This window comes from Rhinoraja longicauda, chromosome 2 (genome assembly GCF_053455715.1).
Source record: "Rhinoraja longicauda isolate Sanriku21f chromosome 2, sRhiLon1.1, whole genome shotgun sequence".
NCBI lineage: Eukaryota > Metazoa > Chordata > Chondrichthyes > Rajiformes > Arhynchobatidae > Rhinoraja > Rhinoraja longicauda.
This window is the reverse complement of record NC_135954.1, coordinates 46000643-46022895: the sequence shown is the minus strand read 5'-3', so window position 1 is coordinate 46022895 and position 22253 is coordinate 46000643. Positions and strand designations below refer to the sequence as shown.

Below are 22253 nucleotides of genomic sequence, written 5' to 3'. Positions count from 1 at the left end.
GGAAGCAGCAATAAGGTGTATGGAAGATAGGCACAAAATGCTGAAGTAACTCAGCGGGTCAGGCAGCATCTCTGGAGAAAAGGAATAGGTGATGTTTCGGATCGGAACCCTTCTCCAGAACAAAACAGGGCTGGCACAATAGGGTTTCAAATAAACACAAACAGACCTCCTACACAATAAGGTGTATGGCTCTTTGAGTCTCTCGTATAACACACATCCAATAAGATTATAACCAAGCCTATATATCACCCACTTTGCCTTTCAATCCCTACATTCTTTGATTAGTGTTCAAACATCATGACTTTGATCAAAACACAGAGTGCTTGAGAAACCCAGTGAGTCAAATAACATCTGTGGATGAAATGGACAGGTAACGTTTCAGGTTGAGATCCTTCAGACTGATTGTAGGGAGGACAAAACTGGAAAAGAGAGTTGGGGGTTGGACAAAGCCAGGCAATGATAGCCTTTGACCCATTACTTGAGCATTCAAAATGTTTCCAGGGTGGAAAATTTAAAAGATTTAAAACTCTCTAGAAAAAAAAGAATTTCCCCAGCTCAGTTGAAAATGGCTGACCTGTTACAATCAGACTTTCTGCTCTAGTTCTATACTCTGTTACAGGAGAAAAGCAACCTTAAAAAATCTGCCCTGTCAATCTCTTTAATAGTTTGTAATGCTCCACTAAGATTATCTTTCATTCTTCTAAACCCCATGGAGGATAGGTCAATTCCACACAAATGCAACCCCTGCGATCGCAACTCAATACAATGGTATTATACTGCATTGCCCCAAGTTTCTCTGTCAGTTCAGTTTATTTTATTATCAGGTGTACCGAGGTACAGTGAAAAACTTTTGTTGCGTGGTAACCAGTCATTGGAAAGATCCCACTTCATTATGGATTTACGCATAAAAATCTAGGCCGAATCCTGCGGTACTGAGAAAATACTACACAGTTAGAGGCTTTGAGCTTTCAGTCTCGATGTTCAACCAAAGTCACATCTATGTTTCGGAAGGAGCTGCAGATGGACACAAAATGCTGGAGTAACTCAGCGGGTCAGGCAGCATCTCTGGAGAAAAGGAATAGGTGACGTTTCAGGTCAAGACCCTTTATCAGACTGAGGCGGGGAGAGGGAAACTAGAGGTATGAAAAGGTGCAGAACAGCCTTCTATCTTGGATGGATGTAATTGATGCAATGGAACTATTTCAAAGAAGAACATGAGGTTTTGTCCAAGTGTTCTGACTGACGTTAATCTCTCTAAAAACATCACAAAAACATTGATATCTCTATGGTTTGGGTCAGCTAGCTATGTGCCAATAGGTTACCATTTTTGTACTTTAATACAGAGATGACTTCAAGAGCACTTAATTGACTATGATGCCTTTGAGGTAATCTGAGGCTACGAGAGAAGCTGTATAAATTTAAGACATTTTCTTTTTTTACTTCCATTACTAAAATGCTGTTACATCTGAAATATATGTCAAGCTCTTTGCACTAACTATACACCAGACTCATGAACTCTCTGTTATCAACTAGGTACATTTATAAAGCATACCAGCGCATGGAACCAAGAGGAGCAGAAGATTCCAAACTTTATGAGCAGAGGCTGTTACCAATTTGTCTTCTTTGTAACACATTGAAATGAGATGCTTTAATTAGTATCCATTTTGCTGCCTGGTCCGTTGAGTTACTTTGTGCTTTTCTTCTAAAGGCAATATTTTTGAAGTTGTTTTTCCTGAATAGAAAACAGTTTTAAAGATGTTTTAAAAAACATCGTGACATTTGTCAAATAAGACTAACGTCTGTGTTAGTCTCTGCGAAACACACCATTAATCACAAATGAGGCTTGCGTTAGCGCACTCCTATTCTGTGACCTGAAAGAAGTTCGAAAAATTAGAAAATGGATTGAACAACAGAACTTAAATGAAGATAATTCAACGACCATTCCCAATGTCACATCCAGTTAGAGTCATAGAGTCATAGAGTCATGGAGTGATACAGTGTGGAAACAGGCCCAGAAACATTGCTCACAGCGGCTAACAATGTCCCAGTTTCACTAGTCCCACTTGCCTGCGCTTGGTCCATACCCCTTCAAACCTGTCCTATCCATGTACCTGTCTATCTGTTTCTTAAACGATGGGATAGTCCCAGCCTCAACTACCTTCTCTGGCACCCACCACCCTTTGTGTGACAAAGTTACCCCTCGGATTCCTATTAAATCTTTTCTCCTTCACCTTGAACCTATGTCCTCTGGTCCTCGATTCCCCTACTCAGGGCAAGAGACTCTGCATCTACCCGATCTATTCCTCGCATGATTTTGTGCACTTCTGAGATCCCCCCTCATCCACCTGCACTCAGTGGAATAGAGACCCAGCCTACTCAACCTCTCCCTATAGCTCACACCCTCTAGTCCTGGCACCATCCTAGTGAATATTTTCTGATCCCTTTCAAGCTTGGCAATATCTTTCCTATAACATGGTGCCCAGAACTGAACAGAATATTCTAAATTTAGTCTCACCAATGTCTGTTATAACTGTAACATGACCTCCCAACTTATATACTCAATACTCTGACTGATGAAGGCCAAAGTGCCAAAGCGTTTTTGACCACCTTATGTACCTGTGACTCGACCTTGAAGGAACCATGTACCTGTACTCCTAGATCCCACTGCTCTACAACACCACCCAGAGGCCTACCATTTACTGTATAGGTCCTGTCCTTGTTCAACATCCCAAAATGCAACACCTCACCCTTCTCTGTATTAAATTCCATCAACTTTTCCTCTGCCTACCTGGCCAATCGATCCAGATCCTGCTGCAATCGTTCACAACCATCTTCACTATCTGCAAAACCACTCACTTTTGTATCATCAGCAAACTTGCTAATCTTGCCCTGCTCTCATCCAAATCAAGATTTCAAGGTTTCAAGGTGAAGGTTTCAAGGTCAGTTTATTGCCACATGTACCAATTAAGGTAGAGTGAAATTTGAACTACCATACAGCCATACACAAAAAAAAAACAACAAGATACACAACTACATAAAGGTTAACATAAACATCCACCATAGCGGATTCCCCACATTCCTCACTGTGATGGAAGGCAATTGATGTAGATGACAAACAGTAATAGGCCCAGCACCGAACCCTGAGGCACACCACTAGTCACAGGTCTCCAGTCCGAGAAGCAACCTTCCACCATTGCCCTCTGATTCCTTCCATGGAGCCAATTTGCTATCCATTCACCTATCTCTCCTTGGATCCATGCGATCTAACCTTCCAGAGCAGCCTACCATGTGGCACCTTGCCGGATGCCTTACTGAAATCCATGTATACAACATCTACAGCTCTGCCCTCATCGACCTTTTTGGTCATGTCTTCAAAAAAATCAATCAGATTTGTGAGACACGATCTTCCACATACAAAACCATGCTGACTATCCCTAATAAGCCCTTGCCCATCCAAATGCCTGTATAACCTATCCTTCAGAATACTCTCTAGTAACTTTCCAACTACAGATGTTAAGCTCACCGGCCTATAGTTCTCAGCATTTTACCTACAGCTCTTCTTGAAAAGAAGCACCATATTTTTCACCCTCCAGTCTTCCAGCACCTTTCCTGTTTTTAAGGACAACTCGTAAATTTCAACCAGGGTTCCCGCAATTTTGTCTCTAGTTTCCCGCAATGTCCTCGGATATATCTGATCAGGCCCTGGAGATTTGTCTACCTTCATACACGACAGTACCTTCAGTTGACCAAGAATACAAAGATAAGGGAAATAAACATGTAGCTAGAGAAAAGAGATGTAAGAAGAGTTCAGATCTCTGTAACAATGAACAAGACTCAGACGTTTTCCACAGATGTGTGGGCTTCACTCAAGAAATACTTGGTTTCAATTTTCTTTACTGTGGCAGAGTTTAAATCAACATGGTTGCAAGGAGCTGAAAAAAATGAAGCGGAAATTATGAAAGATCTAGAGAAGTTTTTTTTTAAGTAAAAAGAAGTAACTGGTGGAGGCACACTTGAGTTGTATGTATTAAATGTACTTTGAATAATATTAATTGCCTTGAATCACAAATTGCCAATGAGTGTAATGTAACGCAATGTAGAACATAGGACAGCACGTTGCAAGAACAGATCCTTTGACCCATTCCATACACGATGCAAAGTTAAACTAATCTTCTCTGCTTAGCCCTCCATCCCCCACGTATCCACGTACCAATCAAAAGGCCTTTTAAATACCACTATTGTATCCGCTTCCACCTCCACTCCTGGCAGCGTATTCCAGGCACCCACCATTCTCTATATAAAAAAAACTTGCCTTGCACATCTTCTTTAAACTTTGCCTCTCTTGCCTTAATGCTGTACATTAAGAAAGCCAATGGAATGTTGGCCTTCATAACAAGGGGAGTTGAGTATAGGAGCAAAGAGGTCCTTCTGCAGTTGTACAGGGCCCTAGTGAGACCGCACCTGGGGTACTGTGTGCAGTTTTGGTCTCCAAATTTGAGGAAGGATATTCTTGCTATTGCGGGCGTGCAGCGTAGGTTTACTAGGTTAATTCCTGGAATGGCGGGACTGTCATATGTTGAAAGATTGGAGCGACTAGGATTGTATACACTGGAATTTAGAAGGATGAGAGAGGATCTTATCGAAACGTATAAGATTATTAAGGGGTTGGACACGTTAGAGGCAGGAAACATGTTCCCGATGTTGGGGGAGTCCAGAACAAGGGGCCACAGTTTAAGAATAAGGGGTAGGCCATTTAGAACTGAGATGAGGAAAAACTTTTTCAGTCAGAGAGTTGTGAATCTGTGGAATTCTCTGCCTCAGAAGGCAGTGGAGGCCAATTCTCTGAATGCATTGAAGAGAGAGCTAGATAGAGCTCTTAAGGATAGCGGAGTCATGGGGTATGGGGAGAAGGCAGGAACGGGGTACTGATTGAGAATGGTCAGCCATGATCATATTGAATGGCGGTGCTGGCTCAAAGGGCCGAATGGCCTCCTCCTGCGCCTATTGTCTATTGTCTATTTTTAAACACAAAAGGACACAGAGTGCTGGAGTAACTCAGCAGGTCAGGCAGCATCCTTGGAGAACATGGATATGTGACGCTTTAGGTTGAGACCCTTCTAGCATTTGACATTTTCATCCTGGGAAACCGGTTCTGACAATGAGACGGGTAAGGCAGAATTGGAGATATTTTTTGATCCTGGTTACAAAATATTCAGGACAGATAGACCAGTGGAGAAAAAAAAGGTGTAAGAATAATAACTAAAGCTTTTATTATGGCATCAGAATATTCCAAGAAGGCAATTACTGCAAAACTCACCGTGGAATGTAGTGCAAAATGGGTGAAACTCATAATGGCTGCTTGTTTTCAAAGATTTGTTTTCCATTCTTGTTAACAGCGAATTAATTCAGAGAGAGAATAAAATAAGCTCCCAGTTTTTCATTGCTTTTTCTGTGCTACGATTCAAGATGAGTTTCACCCCAAATGTGAACCTGTTGGGTTAGATTTGAGGAATAAGAATGCAACCTTTTATTTGTTAGGAGTTTGTTATGGACTAATAAGCAATGGATATGAAATGGTAGAAGAAACATATCAATAATCTATAGTAATATGCATTAATAATTGCAGTCATAAATATGGGTGTCATTAATCGAGGTAACCGGCAAAAAAACAGAAGGGTGTTTCTTATAGCATACATAAATATTTTCTGGAATATTTTCTGAACTATTGCAACCAGCAGAGAAGATGGTGCCTGATCGAGTTCTAGGGACTGTAGTGGGTGTGAGATAACACAATGGTAGTAGAACATATGGGAAACATTTACCAAGATTGTAACTGGAAAGGCAAATTGCCAAATAAGGCAGTAGGCAAATAACATAAGCATTTCTAATAACTGAATTAGGGTTCAAAGTCAGCCTAAATTTCCTAAAAATAACAAGAACGCAGCAGAGATTTTTGGATATGAAATGAAATTAGAAATGAAATTAGTTGAAATACTCAGAATTTAACAAATCTTGAAAGCTAGAATTAGAAACTAAAGGGATTAGGTGATCCCACTTAATTTATTTTCATCACTGAGTCTATAAGATGTAGATCAATACCCTTAATGCACTTAATGGTTTCTGCCTCTATTACCCATTCGAGTAAAGGGCTGCAGAATCCTACCATCTTCGAACTGGAAAAACATTTCCTCTTTCCCCTTCCACCAATTTCTTTAAAAGTTTTAACCTTCTGATATGGTTAATAGTTTTCCCATTTTCCTCCATCCACAGCCATCATGATTTTTTTATTTATAAAATTTGATTTTATAATTTTATTTTATTTATGAAATAAAATAATGAAGGGATTGTGCAGTTCACGAAATCATAGAAAAAGAAGCAGGAATCCCTATGTAGATGACCAACATGGGTGGCACAGTGGCACAGTTTGTATGCAGAGTTGCTGCCTCACAGGGCCAGAGACCTAGGTTAGATCGTGACCTCGGGTACATGCTGTGTAGAGTATGCACATTCTCCCTGTGACCATGTGAGTTTCCTCTGAGTGTAAACATCCCATATCCCAAAGACGTACAGGTTAATTGGCCTCTGTAAATTGCCCCTAATGTGTAGGGAGGGGATGAGAAAGTGGGATGACTTAGAACTAGTGTGAACAGGTGATCGATGGTCGTTGTGGACTCGATGGGCCGAATGGCCTGTTTTCATGCTGTTTCACAAAACCAAATGACAACATAATCAAATGAAAGTTTAGGATTAGTTTTTGGACAGTTCTCAGATGTGAAGGGCAATCTTGGACAAGATTTGAAACCCGTGCAAGGTTTACTTCTAGGCCTCATCTACGTATCACTGGGCGGAAAGCTGCAGCAGAGGGTGATAGTAGAAATGAGGATACAGGTGGGCAAAGATTACCAGTTGGTACTGGGGAAAGAGTCCCTATTAATAGCTGTGGGTAGGGGTGTAAGGTCACTCTCAAAGCAATCATCAGTGTGGGTCTTATAAACAAATCACATTGCCTTGGTTAGCATAACGATTCCTATGTTGTGACAGCATCTTATGAAGTTCACTGTGAAGTATGTTGGAACATCCTGATAACTGTGACAAATGTTCAGGGCAGCCTGAAATGGATAATAAATATTAGGCTTTGCACCCCGTGTCAGACCCGAGGCTTTATTCTTTTATTTTTTTAATATTCTTTGTTCTGAGATGACTGATAAAATGAGCTGCCCTCATATTACAGTGGAGATTAGCAGGAAGCAACAACTCTGGAGTCGAGGCACCAGGATCTGATTAACAGGACTCACCTTCCTGTGCTGTTGAACCCAGAAGCCAGTATCGTTTGGAAGATAATCACGGGCTGCAGGAATCGTCATGATGAATAAATATTTTGAAGCAGTTTCTCACATATGCAACAGTGAAATTCTTTTGGCATATTTACACATGTGGGCACCTTCTGCATATTTACACATGCGGGCTGTGGGGAGTTAAGAGCAGAATGCATAACCTTCCATCAGCTAGAGTCCATGATTAGTATTCTGTTTAGTGAGATAAATGGACTGTTCATGTTCCTGGCTTTCTGAAACCCTTAATTGAAAAACAAAATAAACTAATGAAAAATCCCCACCACAGTGGCACAGCTGGGAGAGATGTTGTCTCACAGCACCAGAGTCCCGGGTTCGATCCTGACCTCAGCTGCTGAGGTAGACCGAACGCGCGGGGGCAGACTTTGGACTCTGGAAATGGCGGCAAAACATGGCGGCACTGCATGTGTAAATAATTTCTTTGTTGCATATGTGAGAAATAAAGTACCATTGTACCATTAAACCATTGTCTGTGTGCAATTTGTACCTTTTCCCTGTGGTTTCCTCCAGCGCTCCGGTTTCCTCGCACATCCCAAAGAAGTGCGAATTTATAGGTTAATTGTCCTCTTTGAATTACTCCGAGCGTGTAGGGAGTGGGTGCCAAAGTGGGATAATGTAGAACGTGTGAATGGTGTTTGGTGGTCTGCGTAGACTTGGTGGGCCGAAGGGCCTGTTTCCATGCTCAACCATACCAATGTCGACAAAGATGCCCCATCTAAGCTAGTCCCAACCTTTCTTATCCATGTCTTTTAAATCCTGTTAAAGTACCTGCCTCGATTATCTCCACTGACAGATAGTTCCATAGACCCACAACCCTTTGTGTGGAAAAAGGTGCCCCTCGGGTTAATATTAAATCTTGCTTCTCTCACCTTAAATCTATTTCAATTGGTTCTTGGTTCCTCACCCTGGGTTCCTCACTCTGTGCATTCACCATAAATATTTTGTACAAAAAGTAAAGTAGTTTGAAGTCTGTAAGTCTGAAATAATAACAAACTATTCTGGAAATATTCAGTCAGACAGCATCCATGTGAAGAGGAAGAATGTTAACATTTCAAATCAATGAACTTTCATCAAGAACCTTCTGAAAAGGATTTCATGTAGAACATAAATCTAATTTAGAGTAAAAGAGGCCCATTTTTGGATTTTCCAATAAGGTGCTCATTTCTAAATGTCCCGTGTTTGCTCCTCTTGAATATCACAATGGAACATAACCATCCAAATTCACATCTAAACTCAAAGACTAAATCCACTAACATGAATCAATAATGAGTCATACAGACACTAATGATGTGATTCAATAATAACTCATTATCTATTTATCACCTTTGCCCATCAGTTCTAAAGGATTGCTTTATACAAGCTGACACAATGATGTGGTTCATAGATCAGCTGCCTCACAGTCCCAGTCCCAGAGACTCAGGTTCAATTCTGACCTTGGGAGTGAGTTTGTACGAGTTTCTCCCAAATGTTCCAGTTTCCTCTTACATCATAAAGATTTGTGAGTCAGTCGGTTAATTGCCACTGTAAATTACCACGACTACAGCAAGTGGCAACATCTTGGGGGAGTTGATCAATTGCAGGGAGAATGAGATTAATGCAAGATTAGTATAAATGGATGGTTTATAGTTGGCATGGTCTCAGTGGACCAAGATGAGGAAAATCTTTTTCACCCAGAGAGTTGTGAATGAAGAGGAAAAACGTTTTCACCCAGAGAGTTGTGAATCTGTGGAATTTGCTGCCACAGAAGGCAGTGGAGGCCAATTCACTAGGTGTTTTCAAGAGAGAGTTAGATGTAGCTCTTGGGGTTAAAGGAATCAGGGGAAATGGGGAAAAAGCAGGAATGGCGTACTGATTTTAGATGATCAGCCATGATCATATTGAATGGCGGTGCTGGCTCGAAGTGTCAAATGGCCTACTCCTGCACCTATTTTTCTATGTTTCTGGTTTTTTTCCATTATCTCTCTCTGACTGTGAATTATAGGTCAATTATGTGGTCATTTTTAATTAACATGGATGAACATAATCAGTTCATAATCATGAAACATGATTATCCTAATCTTGACTTCCCCACTAACCTGATGCACCATTTGTGGTATATGATACAACATTTTGAGTCCACCCTTTCTGTATATTAAGAAATGTTTTGCTATATTTTAACTGTATCAATTGGGCAGCACAGTGGCCCAGCTTTAGAGCTGCTGCCTTACAGCGCCAGAGACCTGAGTTTGATCCTGACCACATATGCTGTCTGTACGAAGTTTGTACATTCTCCCTGTGATTGCATGAGTTTTCTCCGGGTGCTTCAGTTTTGTCCCACTTTCCAAAGACATGCAGGTTTGTAGGTTAACTGGCTTCTGAAAATTGTCCCTAATGTGCAGGATAGAGCTAGTGTATGGGTGATCGCTGGTCGGAGTGGACTAGGTGGGCCGAAGGGCCTGTCTCCAAGCTGTTTCTCTAAACTAAACTAAACTAAATTCAAGCAGAGATCTAAATTGTTCCAAATTTTATTTTCCTTTGCAGCTGCTAAATTTTAATGTGATTACAAACACTATTGAAAATGTAACAAATCTGCTTTTAACAGCTTTTAACAGGACCAGAATGGTGTTTCTGTTTAGATGATTCCTATGGTCAGAATTTCTTGGGAATCATCCAAAAACCCTCTTAATGTAATGGATCTTGAAATAGTTTTATATAAAAACCCAGCAAATATTAGTCCATGTTGACTAGGAAAAGTAGTTAAAAGTAAACAATGGAGGCACTGATACTGTAAATTACATGCCTTATTGCCAATTAAGTATTTCAAAGTGCAATCACTGTTAACGTCGATTAAGAAACAGTGCTGCTAATTTGTACAGAGTACACTCCCACCAGTATAATGCCGTGACAACCAGATGTTTGTTTTAACATTGTGGGTTGAGCAATAGATTTAATAACATGAAATACTCTACCTACATTAATCTAAGAATAATTCTTGAAATATGGTGCTAAAGGAGTTTACTATAAATGTAAATATGTACATAAAGATGTACTATATGTAAATAAGTATGAAGTATTGCTCATGTTTTGTACATCATTGTGCAAATGTGTGCAGATATACAAGAGACATTTCACAGAGTTCTCCACATTTCCCATGCATTACCCTGCAATCTCTTCATTTTACTGCATTATGAAGATTAGAGCACAGGCATACAGATTCATAGAGTAAAACAGGCCCATGTGCCCAATATGTCCATGCCATCAAGATGCCTATTCAAACGAATCCCATTTGTTGTATTTGTCCCATAACTTTCTAAATGTTCCCTATCCATTGTAAACATTGTATTATATATCAACTCCATCCAAGGACCCAAACAGTCTTTCCAGGTGAGACAAAGGTTCACCTGCACCTTCTCCAACCTCATCTATTGCATCCGCTGCTCTAGATGTCAACTTATTTACATCGGCGAAACCAAGCGCAGGCTCGGCGATCGCTTCGCTGAACACCTGCGCTCGGTCCGCATTAACCAAACTGATCCTCCGGTGGCCGAGCACTTCAACTCCCCCTCCCATTCCCAGTCTGACCTTTCTGTCATGTAGCACAATGTTCTCACTCTTGGCTGATGAAGGCAAACATGCCATATGGCTTCTTCACCATCTCATCTATCTGTGTTACCATTTTCAGGAAACCATGTACTTCTCCCCCTAGATATTTTTGTTCTGCAACACACCCTAGGGTCCTGCCATTCGTTGTGTAGGACCAGACCCTGTTTGGTTTAACTTCCCAAAATGAAATTGTCAAAAAGAGAGAATTATACCAAAACACCTCAGGTACACATGGTCATAATTGAAGTCACTTGAGAACACACCAACCTCACTTCTTCCTCCCATCAAGTTATGATTTAATAAAGACATGTTGTGCACCTTCATTAAAGAGAAACTACGCCTCAGTTATAAAGGGAATTGATGAGGCCATATCGAGAAAACTGTGCACTCTACTGGTTTCATTATATAGGAAAGCTTTGGAAACAGTACAGAGAAGATTTACTGCATTAATACCGGGGACGGGAGTGCTGTGTTCAGAGGAAAGGATGAACAGGATAGGTGTGAAACCACAGGAGTTTAGGAGTGGGAAATTAATTGAAACTCATTAGATCCTGAGAGGTCTCAGCAGGGTGGATATACAATACAATACAATACAATATATCTTTATTGTCATTGTACCCAGGAGTACAACGAGATTAGGAATGCGCCTCCCATACGATGCAATAATTTAAGTAATTTAGACAACAGCAACCCAACGTTGTTTCCTCTTGTGAGAGAGTCTACAACTGGAAATCACTGTATAAAAAGGAAGGTTCATCCATTTAAGACAGATATTGAGCAATTTAAGGCAGATATTGAGGGCCAGAGTCACTGGGACAAAAAGTGGTGGAAGCATTCTTTTAAATACTTTGAGGTCAGATGTACAGCAGATAGATTTTTGATAAGGAGGTTAAATGTTACAATGTGTAGTGGATGGGAATGTATAGTTGAGGTTAAAATCTCACCATCCTGGTGATATGCTTACATTTGGCAAATCCTTTGTAATTTGTTGAGGTTGTAACTCAACTAATAAATAAAGGCAAACTGGTTGAGTTGATGCATTTGCACTTTCAAATGTGCCATATTGATTTTTTTTAAATAAAGCACTGAGCACAAGAGAAAATACAGAGCTGTGGATTGAGGATTAGTTAATTATTAGGTTAGTGCGGGAAAATAATTTTGAAATAAAAGAGCAGCCGTGACCTGTTTGAATGGTGGAGCAGGGACAAGGAGCTGAATGCCATGAACCTACCGCTATTTTTATTTCTAATATGATTCTTCAATGTGCAGCTGTTTCCTTGGGCAGCAACATTTTCTGTTTCCTGCATAGTTTAGTTTAGTTTATTGTCACATGTACAGCCTCAGGTTTACTGTCACAGGTACAGTGAAAAGTTTTTATTGCATGCTTTCCAGTCAAAGAAAAGACTATACATAAATACAATCAAGGCGTCCAGTGCACAGGTAAAAGGTACAACATTTAGTGCAAGATATAACATTGGGTTCCGATAAAGTTCAATTAAAGATAGTTCAAAGGTCTCCAATGTGGTAGGTGGGAAGTCAGGTCTGCACTCTAGCTGATGAGAGGACTATTCAGTTGCCTGATAACAGCTGGGAAGAAACTGTCCCTGAATCTGGAGGTATGCATGTTCAAAATTCTGTAGCTCTTTGCTGATAGGAGAGGGGAGAAGAAGGAGTGACCAGAGTGAGACTGGTCCTTGATTATGCTGCTGGCCTTGTGAGATGGAGTCAATGGAAGGGAGGTTGGATTTTGTGATGATCTGGGCTATGTCCACAACTCTCTGCAGTTTCTTGCAGTCTTGGATGGATCTGTTTCCTAACCATGCTGTGATGCAAACCGACAAAATGCTTTTGGCTGTTGTTTTCAACATTCTCCTGAACCTTCACTGCAAGGTCGTTTTGTAAGCCAATATATTGTTAATACAGCAACTAATAACAGTGGATGCCTTTGTCAGCTGAACTTCCTTTGCTTCCCCAATCCTCTGTTTCACAAGCAGAAAGCCATTATGATAATGGTATGTTTTAATTCAGACCACAGGCATTGAAGTTGCCTTGGCTAATGTGGACAAATTGCTGATAGAGTACAGCTGTGAGGGTTTGTTAATAGCTGGAATAATGAAATAATGGCCAATGTACAGCTACTTGACATATCTTAATAATTTTTCAGGAACAAAACCAAAGCTAACCAATTAGCCTGTTTATCACCAATTGTGTCATTTGCTAAATTTTGTCCAAGGACCTCCTTAACTATCGTTGAGCCTTTAGGAAGGTTAATGAATTCCTGATCTGCAGTGTACAATGTCAAGTAGATGTTGAACAAGGTGCCATCAAAGGCGCTTGATAATCAGTGCAAACTGCATGCAGAGCATTGTATTATTGCCATCAATTGTGGACACCTTCCTCCAAACTGAACACAGCAATGTTTAAAAAAACCTCTAATGGCCAATGTTTATACTTGCAGCAGCAGAATAATGTTAACCTGGCTATTATTACTCATTATGATGCATTAGCCAATATTTACATTTAGTTAAGGCATGAGAACTGCTATGAAAGCATAATAGCAGCACTCACAATCAGATGGATAATTTGCCTATCGTTCATCCCAAGAGATTGCACTGCAGTAATTGGCTGGATTTATTTTACACATGTAATTTGTGTAAGTGTCCACTCATTAATTTTTTGCTGGAGAGCGGGATTTTTTGTGGGACACCACTGGAGCCTGGTCTTAGTGTTCTCCCAGGAGCAAAAAATAAGCCGCCATTGGAACTCAGCTGATCAAGCACTAACTGTGGAGGACTATCCCTTTGACTCTACAGATGTTGCTGGACCTGCTAAGTTACTCAAGGTTTACTTTTTGCTCCAGATTCCAACATCTGCAGTTTCTTGTGTCTCAGTATGTTCTCACTGCTTTGTTTTGCAGCCTCTCTTTAAAAGGATTCCGTGCATTAATAAACGTTCCACAAAATTACACTGAATGCAGAAAACAAAATGCTGGAATAACTCAATGGATCAAGCAGCAGCAGTGGAAACAAACGGTGTAAATGGATATTTTCGGTCAAATCCCTATATCGAGACTGAGATGTAAGAGAAAAGACAGCCAATATAGACCAATAATAGAAGATAGACACAAAATGCTGGAGTAACTTCGAGACCCCGAAACGTAATCCATTCCTTCTCTCCAGAGAGGCTGCCTGTCCCACTGAGTTACTCCAGCATTTTATGTCTATCTTCGGTTTAGACCAGCATCTGCAGTTCCTTCCTAGACCAATAATAGGGTTGGAACAGAGGCTACTTTGTGATGGATGAAACCAGACGAGGGGGAATGATGGGCAGGCAGAACCTTTGTGAAGGACGGGGACTGGGGAGGCAAATACCAGAGATGAAGATCCTGTGGAAAGCAAAAAGCGGGCAAAGAAGGGAAGATGTAACTGGCAGTGGAGTCACATTTGACTTGTAGGAAATGATGAAGGATCATATATTGAATACAGAGGCTGCTTGGGTGAAGGGTGAGGACCATGGGAACTCTATCACAGTTCTGACAGGTGAGAGCAGGCATGTGCGAAATGGAGGAAGGGAAGCCATGCTTCAGGAAGATGGATGCCATTTCAGATGCCCTGGGACAGGTTTCATCTTGTGAACAGATGTGGCAGAAAAAAAGGATGGTATCCTTACAGCAGGCAGGGTAGTACGAGTAGAGTCCGGGTAGCTGTGGTTTCACTAAGTTTATGAAAGATGACAGTGGCAAGATGGGGGTCAGAGAGATCCAAAGAAGGAAGGGAAGAGTCAGAGATATTCCAGGTAAATTCCAGTGCAGAGTTGGAGTTGAGACAAAGATGATGAAATTGATAGTTCTGTCTATGTACTGGAGACAATGGTTCAACGGTGCTATCCTGTCACATGTGCACTGCACAGTGAAATTATTTTTCCATAGATCACACATAGATCAGCTGGAGAGAGTATGGAGAAAGTTGGGTTGTGGCAGAGTTGAGATGTGGGATTAGAGGAATGTAGGGGATAGGGTGGAGTCAGCAGGGGATGGTAGGGTCAGCGGCAGCAATGGAGTGAGGTGGAATCAGTGAGGGGGAGAGGGGAGGGAGCAATGTGGTTAAAGTGGGGTTGGAGAGTTGGGCGAGAGAGAGAGTTCCCCAATCGGGCATCTGAAATCTCGAACCGGATGAGTTTGCAAACCTCAGTTTGCAGAGATGTAAAGAGCACAAAGAACTGGTTGCAGGATGGGTTTATGAATGGTACTATATTTTCCATCCAGCCCTTCTGCAGAAAATGCAGTAGATAGAAAATGAATTAACATTTCCCAAGAGGATACATATGCTTTTACGGGTGGACAAAATCTGAATCTCATAAATTCATGTGATAGGAGCAGAATTAATCCATTCGGCCCATCAAGTCTACTCTGCCATTCAAACACGGATGATCTATCTTTTGCTCTTAACCCCATTCTCCTGCCTTATCTCCATATCCCCTGATACCCATGCTAATCAAGAATCTCTGCCTTTAAAATATTCATTGATTTTGCCTCCACAGCCTTCTGTGGCAATAAATTTCAAAGATTTACCACCCTCCGACTAAATTCTCCCTCCACCCTCATCTCCTTCCTAAAGGCATATCCTTTAATTCTGAGGCTTTGAACTCTGGTCCTAGACTCTCCCATTAGTGGAAAGATCCTCTCCACAACCACTCTATCCAGGCCAGAATCTAATAGCCTTTGACCACCTTGGCACAGGAGTTGTCTTTGTTTTGGCGATGTTCTTGATATAATGCTGCTGACATGGACAAGGGACTTCTCAGACCAACGTATTACTTTACTGCATGTACATGTTTCAATATAAACACAGTTGGAAACAAAATATGTGAACAGTTGGAAATATATCTCATTTCACAATATACAAGTTGTGCAATTGGGGGAAAAAATAATACATTATATTGCAGAGCTACCCATCTCCATGTGAAATGTGGGTACTATTTCTTCTTAAAAACATCACACTTGGAATTCTTATAACACTTTAAAATGGGTTTAAAATGAAAATGCAAAATCTTCCACACATTTTTCAACAATTCACATTTTATTCCAAAATTCCATTTTAAATAATATAAAGCAGAACCAAACCAAAGTTGGATTTTCACCATTCCATCGGACTACTTAAATTTGTGGGCAGTATTTTAAAATTTTGAATATTAAAGATGCACAGCATCTCTTTTTACGTAGTCCAACTTTCTTGTTAATTGCCAAATGCTGGGCTCAATTTCTGGCCATTTTTTTCATAGAGAAGTTATATACAGAGATAATTTTCAAACTTCCTTTAAAAAAATTCTAACATATTACGACCATGAACAAAATGTGCACTAATATACAATTAATCACTTACTGGCAATTTGTTTTGTGAATTAAATTGCAACATGCCTGAAAAATAAAACTGCTTCTATGATAATTACAAAGAACAGACATTTTCAAACACTGCAAGTGGAGCACAGTACCGGGTAGTCCTGTACCCTTTCGCAAGCAGAGATAGCATTAAGAGATAAAACACTGAAAATATCTGCAACAAGATCTTATTTTCAGGCAGCTCGTCATATTGTTGTTGACAGAACATTCCATCCACTGATAATAATTGAGGCCGGTAAGAACTTTTGTTGGATTTTCATATTTCCTCACAATATAGGTGCAGTGAGTCCAGAATGGACCTTACAGCAATCATCAGTCCCATTGCTCCATTTGTTTCCTTCTAACCCATGCCCATTAATATCCCCCTCACTGATTCTCCCATCAACCATGAACACAATGGGTAGACTAAAGAGGGGCCCCAACCTGAAACATCACCTATCCGTGCAAACTCCAAACATAGATTACTTCGTTAGGTTGAGCAGACCATGAGAATATAAGGTTTGACCCTTGCTCTGCAATAAGTTGGCTGATTTCAATCACAGAGATATGGCTAACTTCATTAGCCACACTTCCCATATCTAAGAAGTGGAAAAACCAGCCACTGTTCTTTGTCCTGGTTGCTATCCACTATTACACACATCAAAGACTGGAATGCACAGTGACAGGAGCAAATTTCAGAGGAGTTCTGAGGTGTAAGTGTTGTACACAGAGAGTGGTGAGTGCCTGGAATGTCATGCCAGGAGTGATGATGAAGGCAGATATGATAGTGGCATTTAAGAGTCTTTTCGATAAGCACATAGATAGGTATATGGAACTGTAGGGAATGAAAGGATATGGATCATGTGCATGCAGAGGCGATAGGTTTAATTGGCATCATGTTCAGTATGGACTGAAGGGCTTGTTTCTGTGCTGTACAGTTCTATGTTCTGTCAGTGATATGTGCGTCATCAATTAAGGCCAACAGTGACCAAAGCTGTGATGTTTCCTTGACTGAGTTGCCATCTGATGTTCATTCTCTAAACTAGTAAATGAGAAGTACCAGTTGGATGAGATAATGGAGGATTGATGACAGTTCTGAATATACGTTACAAGTCATTGCCTTCAGGCAAAAGAAAATCATGAAAATAAGAGCTTGATGATGATAGATTGGACTTCAAATCATTTATTGTGCCACGGGAACAGGCATATTGGAGGAAAAACTGATTGTACCAGCAAATAATGGATTCTGATGTGGTTTCTGACCTCATGCATATCATAACAGAAGGTTGGTGGATATCACTCAAATGTTTCACCCAGAGGAGGCTGGTTGAAAATGGCAATCATGAGTTTGACTCCATATGACTTCACATGGTTAACTACAGATCAACTGTACTAAAAACTGATTATTTTTGTTTTCATGCCTCCTGTATTTGGATTTACATAAACTAGAGAGAGGCAAGCATGGAAATAAAGAGCTATATTCACCGGTTAAAAACGTCTGATAAATTGAGCCGTTGCCACAGCAGTGTTATGAATCATCTGTTCACGACTATCTCCACGCCATTTTTTATTGTCAACCTGTACAAAGGACTGAAGTCTGCATGATCCTCCATCTCCCAATTGAAACTCATCTTTCCTGTGGAAGTATCAAGTCAGTACTCCCTCTGACGGAATATTATTTATCATGATTGAAGTGGGATTTCTACAGTACTGTGATGTATTTACATTTTCTTGTTTGCAATGAAAAATAGGTCAGAGCACAGTAATGGAGGAATACATCACCGCTCCAACATTCATAGATACAATTATGATGTTGTTCATGCTGAGGACTCAAACTAGTGCCAACTCCATTTTAATGCACCTGTCTAACTTTCAGATGGTAACAAGAAGGGATAATGGGGTTGGCTTTTGACAGGGTCTACTACATGGCAGGCTGGTCAAGAGAAAAAGGCAATGGGATCCAAGAGAAAGTGGCAATGTAGAACCAAAATCAGCTCAACAAGAGAGGAATAATTGATGGGTGTTATTGTTATTTGAAGGTTGTTACCAATGGGGTTGCATTCAGCTTAGTGCTCAGTCCCTTGCTTTTTGTAATGTTAATAATTTAGCCTTAATTGTAGAGTGCCTGACAAGGAAGTTGCAGATAATTCAAAAACTGTGTGTGATTGACAGTGAGGAGGAATGCTAAAGAATGCAGAATGATGTGGACAGTTGAGGCTTTTGAGGAGAAAAATGGCAAATCTAAAGAAATGGGAATTAATGCATTTGGGGAGGTGCAACAAGGAAAGATATAGTAAAGAAGAGGATGTTGAGTAATGTAGAAGAGAGACCCTGCATGGAACATTGATAGATCCATAAAGAAAACAGAATAAATCGCAGACGGGACACTTAATTGTGGTGCATACAATTATGAGAGACCTAATAGAATAAATGGGAGGACCCTATTTCCCTTAGCAGAGGGGTTAAAAAATGGATGACATTGATTTAAACTGATTGAAAAATGAGACGAACTTCTGCACCCTCTATAATGCAGGAATCTTGAGACTGGAATGTCTCCAATTTCCAGCTGTGGTCTAACTAGTGTGATGTACTATTCTAATAGAATCTACCCGCCTTTATATTCTGTTCCTCAACCAATAACGGCTATACCCATGCATTGTTTTAACTAGTGTGAATGGATGATTGATGGTCGGGGTGGACTTGGTGGGCCAAAAGGCCTTTATCCATGCTGTATCGCTAAACTAAACAATCAGCAATTTTCATTGAACAGAAACTTAGCAGGCTAATTCAAGAACAACAGGAAACTTCCCAAGCATCATTTCAGCAGAAACTGGTTCAGGAGTACCATCAGCAGAAGTCCAGAAACAGGTGATTTGAATTACGAAGGGGATGAGGTGAAGGGTCAACAAATGAAGGATAAGGAGGAAATAATTGTAATCATGGAAGTCAAACAGACGCCTCTTTCTAATGTTTCTTATTATTGCAACTTAAAACAAAATCATATAGGTGGCTGTTGTCAAATTTCGTAACCAAATATATCTTACAACAACATATATCTTAGCAATAATACAGGTGACATATTTTACCATTATCTAAATCAAAAAGTAGTAATGAAGTTGAATGGCCTGATCAACCCTGGCTGGGTCGCCTGGGCGAGGGTGTCTGATGTTGTGAGACCCGAAACACCCGATGACCCCAGGTCACATCACTGAGGATGCATCCCAGTGCATCCAGATGTATCTTCCACATTGCCCAATTTCACCCCTCATCTTGTTCTGTGCAACTTGGATAATTAGACTCAGAAGGCAGCCAGTCCTTTCTTCATGGTCAGTGAGGATTTAAAATAGTTTCTTTAAAATAGAAAATAAGCTAACGTTGTTCCGAATATTTAAGGATTCCTAATCCAATATGGACTGAAGTATATATATTTAAATAAAATTACGATATTAAAAATATATTATTCTCCGGTATATTTTGTTGTTCTATTCTGTAGCTAATACTTTTTGAAGGGTGCTTGTTACGAAACTAAATCTTTAGAGCAAAACACAAGAGACTCTGACCTTTTCTCTTAATAAACTTGTGTCCTACTCCAAGTCAGCACAGATGCAAAATTCAAATTAAAGATAATTAATATATCCTCACAAATAGGTGTCAATGTTACTTTTCACCATTAGAAGTGGTTTAAAATTTGCAACATAAACATAAAACCTCTTCAAAAGATCATTTGAACTTTTGTAAACAACAACCAATTCTCTCATTTATAGGACATGGAATTCTTGAAGCAACAAAAAGCATCTTGGCCCTTTGGTGAAATTCCACTGTAATCATGATAGTAAGTGAACTGTAGCAGGAAATTGAAAATTAGATAATCCTTAATATTTGTTCTAACCATTCCTTGATGTTTCTTATAGTCTTTATCTGATAGGAGTTCCTCCAGTTGTCCTAAACAAGAACATTAATGTTTTTGGGGTGGGACCGGAGCCAGGCCAACTCTCTTCAATCGGAAAAATGTCTACATCCCAGCTTTTGTATAAGATGCTTCAGTGGCAGATCCTATTCTCCAAATGACAGCAGTGCACCCTTGGTTATGATAAATCTGTCTCCTTACAAAGGACCTGACTGTCTTCATTAGAAGGCAAGTGCCCAAGAAGCACCTGAGTGGCAGGTATATCCAAATCAGAGCCATTTAAACTGGATAACTTCTTTGTTTCCCCAATACATAATGATGAATTTGACAACAAAAGTTACAGGTGGGTGGACTAAGAAACATTTTCACAGTGGGTGCTAATGACATTTTTACAATAGTCTCCAAAGATGTCCTTTCTGCCTTGTTCCTTGTAACTGTAATGGAGATTTGAATTAGTTACAGGTGTTATTCATGATGCTTACGAGTGAACATCATCTGTTGGATTGCTGAGTCACATGAGATTGCAGTGCGCTCATTAAACTTAAAGCGGGCTCATTAAACTTCTTTGGGTTTAACATTTTGTTGATGAGTTATTAAGATCCTGTTGATTCCACTGTAGGGTCCACAGTAATATCACATCTCTGTACCCAGCCATTAGCTTTAATAACCAAGATCAATCCTTGCAAGTTGTTAAGGCAATCACGAAACATGGTAACTCAGATGTTTTGTAGTTGCGTGAAGCTTGGGTGTCAGGGATATGCCAAAAAGACATGTTTTAGCACTAAGTGGAACGCACAAATTTCCTACCATTGTTTGACGAGGTCATTAGTTTAAAATATATACAAATTGGTATATGTCATTTCAGACAGAAAATAGCACATTGCTCAGCAACCCACTTCTCTTTGTAGCACAGCAATCTCAGCCTGGGCTGAAGCTATTGTATTCTGACAACTGTTCATTTTATGGTAACGATTATCCACTTCGTAATGCCTTTTTTATACAAAGTTCTTAAAGGCATCATATTTAATCATTAATCATTTTTCTTCTGCCACAAAATGCACTGGGAGGGGATGAGCAGCAAATTTAGTTTTAACTCATAGTAAAGTTTAGGAAACACAGAGCTCTTGTCTGTTCCCGTACCAGTCGACCTATTTCCTTTCATTCTTCTCTGCTGCAGGAAGCACTCTCAACATCCTTCCTGGTGCTTGCTCCACACCCAGCAAGTTATCCTAAGGTGGTTTGGGAAAGTTTTCTTCAACAAGTGCTAATATCTTCTTCGTTCAATTATCTCCAGGAAATATACCTCCTGACTTGGTCGTGGCTTACTGTAACAGAGATCTGGGTCTGTTGCAAGTGCTATTAATGATGCTGACTAGGGAATGTAATATGTTAGATTGTTGATTCATTTGAAGGTTCAGTATGCTTGAAGCACGAGTCCAAGGTGGGGGTGGTTGGGGGAGTCAACCCTTTGTCTTTCAGTAAATCAGACGCAGTCGATTTTCCAGTCGGGTTCATATTTTGAACATATATTTGTTGCAGGCCAATGATATTATAGTTCTGTGAACTTCAAAATGGCCCTTGTCTTCCAACTGAAGCTGATGAACATTGATTTACACATTGTCAGTGGAATCGACTTAAATCACATTAAGATAAAGTAACTGCTTGGTACTGCAGTGCAATGTTGTTCCTTAAATCTACACCAGCACATCGCTCCTCTTACTGCACCACACCACGACAGCTATCACCACAATAGTTAGGCAGATAGGCACTGCAATGAGGGCAAAGAGGATGTTGTCGGGAGGGTCGCGAAATATTGGCATTTCAGAAATACAGTTTGAAAAAAATAACTTGTGAATATTAATTACATAGCTTTCCACGTGTGGATTCGGCCAGTAGCAAAAAACGCTTTCTGTTGAAAACTCCATGCAGAATGAGAATGAACTGTAATAGCTGAAAAAATAAAGACAGAAATAATTAACAGACATATTTTGAAAAGTAATATATTGAATAAGTTAGATTTTTTTAAACTTTATGA

The 22253-nt window shown here is 40.1% G+C and overlaps 1 protein-coding gene across 2 annotated transcripts in view; it reads right to left on the bottom strand.

Annotated features, from left to right (window-relative positions):
- Positions 1-12333: 12333 nt before the first annotated feature.
- LOC144604242 (receptor activity-modifying protein 3) overlaps positions 12334-22253 on the bottom strand; it is a 53411-nt gene continuing 43491 nt past the window's right edge. For both annotated transcript variants that reach the window (XM_078418468.1, XM_078418479.1), the window contains exon 5: positions 12334-22168. In XM_078418468.1, the coding sequence (XP_078274594.1) occupies positions 21913-22168 (256 nt within the window). In that variant the 3' untranslated portion in view covers positions 12334-21912. The remainder of the gene's footprint in view (positions 22169-22253) is intronic.